Source organism: Myotis davidii, unplaced genomic scaffold (assembly GCF_000327345.1).
Source record: "Myotis davidii unplaced genomic scaffold, ASM32734v1 scaffold78, whole genome shotgun sequence".
Lineage (NCBI taxonomy): Eukaryota > Metazoa > Chordata > Mammalia > Chiroptera > Vespertilionidae > Myotis > Myotis davidii.
Window position 1 is genome coordinate 4,500,453 of NW_006290305.1, and position 2,824 is coordinate 4,503,276.

Below are 2,824 nucleotides of genomic sequence, written 5' to 3' on the forward strand. Positions count from 1 at the left end.
CTCAGTCCCGTCCCAAGGGACTCTCCCTCACAAAGTCTCAGCAACCGCGTCAAACCTCGGAGAGAACGCTGCCCTCGAGTTCCGACCGAGGCCAGTCAGTCCCACCTCTCCCGTCTGCGTCCCTAGCGACTCGCCCGGATCTGGAGCTCAGAGTCTGCGACTCCCTCCCGCTTGTTTGCGCCGCTCCCTCCGAGCCGCCGTCCGCGCCGCGCCGCCCCGCTCCTCGCGCACTCGTACCTCAGAATTTCACTTCAGCACTGCGCCGCCTCTGAGTCTGGAAATAATATTCTCTTTAATCCTAGTTGTAGAATTTCCACTCAGCCAGCCCTCCTGTGGCTCTGGACGTTGTCCTTTCCCTGGATCAAGCTTAATTTGAATTGGTTGTTTGAGGCAGCAATCTCTGGTGTTAACCTATGCCGCCATCTTCCTTCCCCTAGAATTACTTTTTTATGTAATGTAACATAATCCATTTTTGTCATTAATTTTGAACGTTAAATTTGACTAATTTGATATTGTTATCTCTCCTTCTAGTCTAATACCTTTTTTCACTTTATTTTTTTTTCATGGTAAAAACTTTTGTTAATAATGTTAATATATTTAGTCATTTTTTTTCAGTTCCACTACATATATGAAATAGTTTCAGAATTACTCCACTAGTAATAATTGCAACATGAAATTAACTAAGTCATGTTTAAGATTTCCTTCAGCACTTTCTATCCTTAGAACATATCCCATGAAGATGTATGATCAGAGTACTAAGTTCACTCTGTGATTCTTATCTATTTATGTACAGTTACGTTTATTTGCTTCTATTTATATAAAATTTTAGGATTTCCCCCATGTTGACTATAAACCTACTTTTAAATATTTGAGAGCAACTATCAGGAAAGGGTGGGGCAAAAGTAGGTTTACAGTTGTGAGTACACAAAACAGTTTATTTTTATGCTAGAGGCCCGGTGCACAAAATTTGTGCACGGGTAAAGTCCCTAGGCCTGACCAGCGATCAGGACCGATCTGTAGGGCAGTGGGCGGGTGATCGGGGGGGTCCTTGCTGGCACCCACCTTGGCCGGCCTGGCGCCAGCCCCGCCCCCCGCTGCCACTGCCGGTGGCCTCCCTCTGCGGGGAAACCAGGGGTGTCCTTGGGGGCCCCCTGCTGGCACCTGCCTTGGCTGGCCTAGGGCCTGCGGGCTGGGGGCAGCTCCTCTGTTAAGATTCTGTAAGAGTCTGCCCCCTAGTGGTCAGTGCGCATCATAGAGACCGGTCATTCTGCCATTCAGTTGATTTGCATATTAAGCTTTTATTATATAGATTAAATTATTTTTTTCTATATGAACAACAGTAAGCCTACTTTTCCACCACCCTGTATTTATTGAACACTTGTTATATGCCATCATAGTGCCATCTGCTGGGCATATATATGTGAATAAGAACATAATTTCTGTCTTCAGAGAGTTCATGATAATGAGGGTGTCATGTGAATAAAGTAGATGTGCTGTAATAAAGCTATGCTATGGTACTGTAGAGTTCAGTGGAAGTCACTTGCTGGCTCAAGAAACAAACCTTTGAAAAGAGGATAATGACTCTTAAAGGTAAAGGTAAATGGGATTATCAGGGAAAAGAACCTAATACCTATTTTTAAGACCATTAAATGTATCTACTGAATGTATTCTGTAAAAGAATTAACCATATCATTTATAGTCATTTTTAAGCAGTTTAGTAAAAGAAGTAATATCTGTGCTTTCCTAGTGAATTTGTTGTTGTTATTTCAGCTTCTTCATATTGACAAAAGAAGAGAATATCTTTATCAACTTCAGGAGTTTTTGGTGACAGATAATAGTAGAAATTGGCGTTTTCGAGCTGAACTGGCTGAGTAAGTTCTGACAGTTTATTAGACTATGTTTTGGAAGGGTGTGTATTTATTTTAGCTTTTTTGGGTTCATTACTTTGTGTAGATCAAATTTTCTGTCTGGTATCCTGCTCTTTAACATTTCTTGTAATGCAGGGAATTTTCTTTGCTTTTATTTATTTATTTTTAGCCTGTTTCTCTCTCTCTCTCTCTCTCTCTCTCTCTCTCTCTTTCTCTTTTTAATTGTGGTAAAATACACATAACCAAAGTTGCAAATGGTGACGTATAGTATGTTGACAGTATTATACTGCTATTACCACTCTCTAATTCTAGACCATTTCATCATCTCAAAAGGAAACCTTCACCCCTCTCCACGCCCACCCATCCTCTAGCAGTCACTAACCTACTTCTGTCTCTGGATTTGCCTGTTCTGAGCATTTTATATACAGAATTATATAACATGTGGTTTTTTGTGTCTGGCTTCTTCACTCAGCATAATGTCTTTAAGATTTATTCACAGATAGATTTGTTCTTATTATAGATCTTAACTTCAGCATACAATTTTTTTTTTCTTATTAAATCAAGAACTCTCACTCTTTCACTTAAAGGAAGCACTTAACAGCTTCTCTTTGGCATATCCAATTTGCCAGCATCACTACTCTCGTGCTTTGGGACCAGTAATAAAGTTAGGGCCACTTGGACACAACAGGCTCTGTGATGCCTCAGCAGGCAGTGTGAGAATCAACTACTAAGTGACCAACAGGTGGGCAGGGTGTGCCGTGTGGAGATGCTGACAAAGGGATGATTCAGTCCCAGGCAGGCAGGAACAGGATGGCTCGAGATTTCATCACACTACTCAGAACGGTGTGCAATTTAAAACTTACGGTTTCCTTAATCCTGGAATTTTCCATTTAATATTTTTGGACCATGATTGACATCTGGTTACTGAAACCATGACCACAATTCACTTCCTGCTG

The 2,824-nt window shown here is 41.4% G+C and overlaps 1 protein-coding gene across 4 annotated transcripts in view; it reads left to right on the plus strand.

The window, feature by feature from the left end:
• The window catches only part of PPP4R1 (protein phosphatase 4 regulatory subunit 1), a 59,103-nt gene that overhangs the window by 52,493 nt on the left and 3,786 nt on the right, over positions 1-2,824 (plus strand). For all 4 annotated transcript variants that reach the window (XM_006763272.2, XM_015563594.1, XM_006763271.2 and 1 more), the window contains one exon: positions 1,771-1,871. In XM_006763272.2, the coding sequence (XP_006763335.1) occupies positions 1,771-1,871 (101 nt within the window). The remainder of the gene's footprint in view (positions 1-1,770; positions 1,872-2,824) is intronic.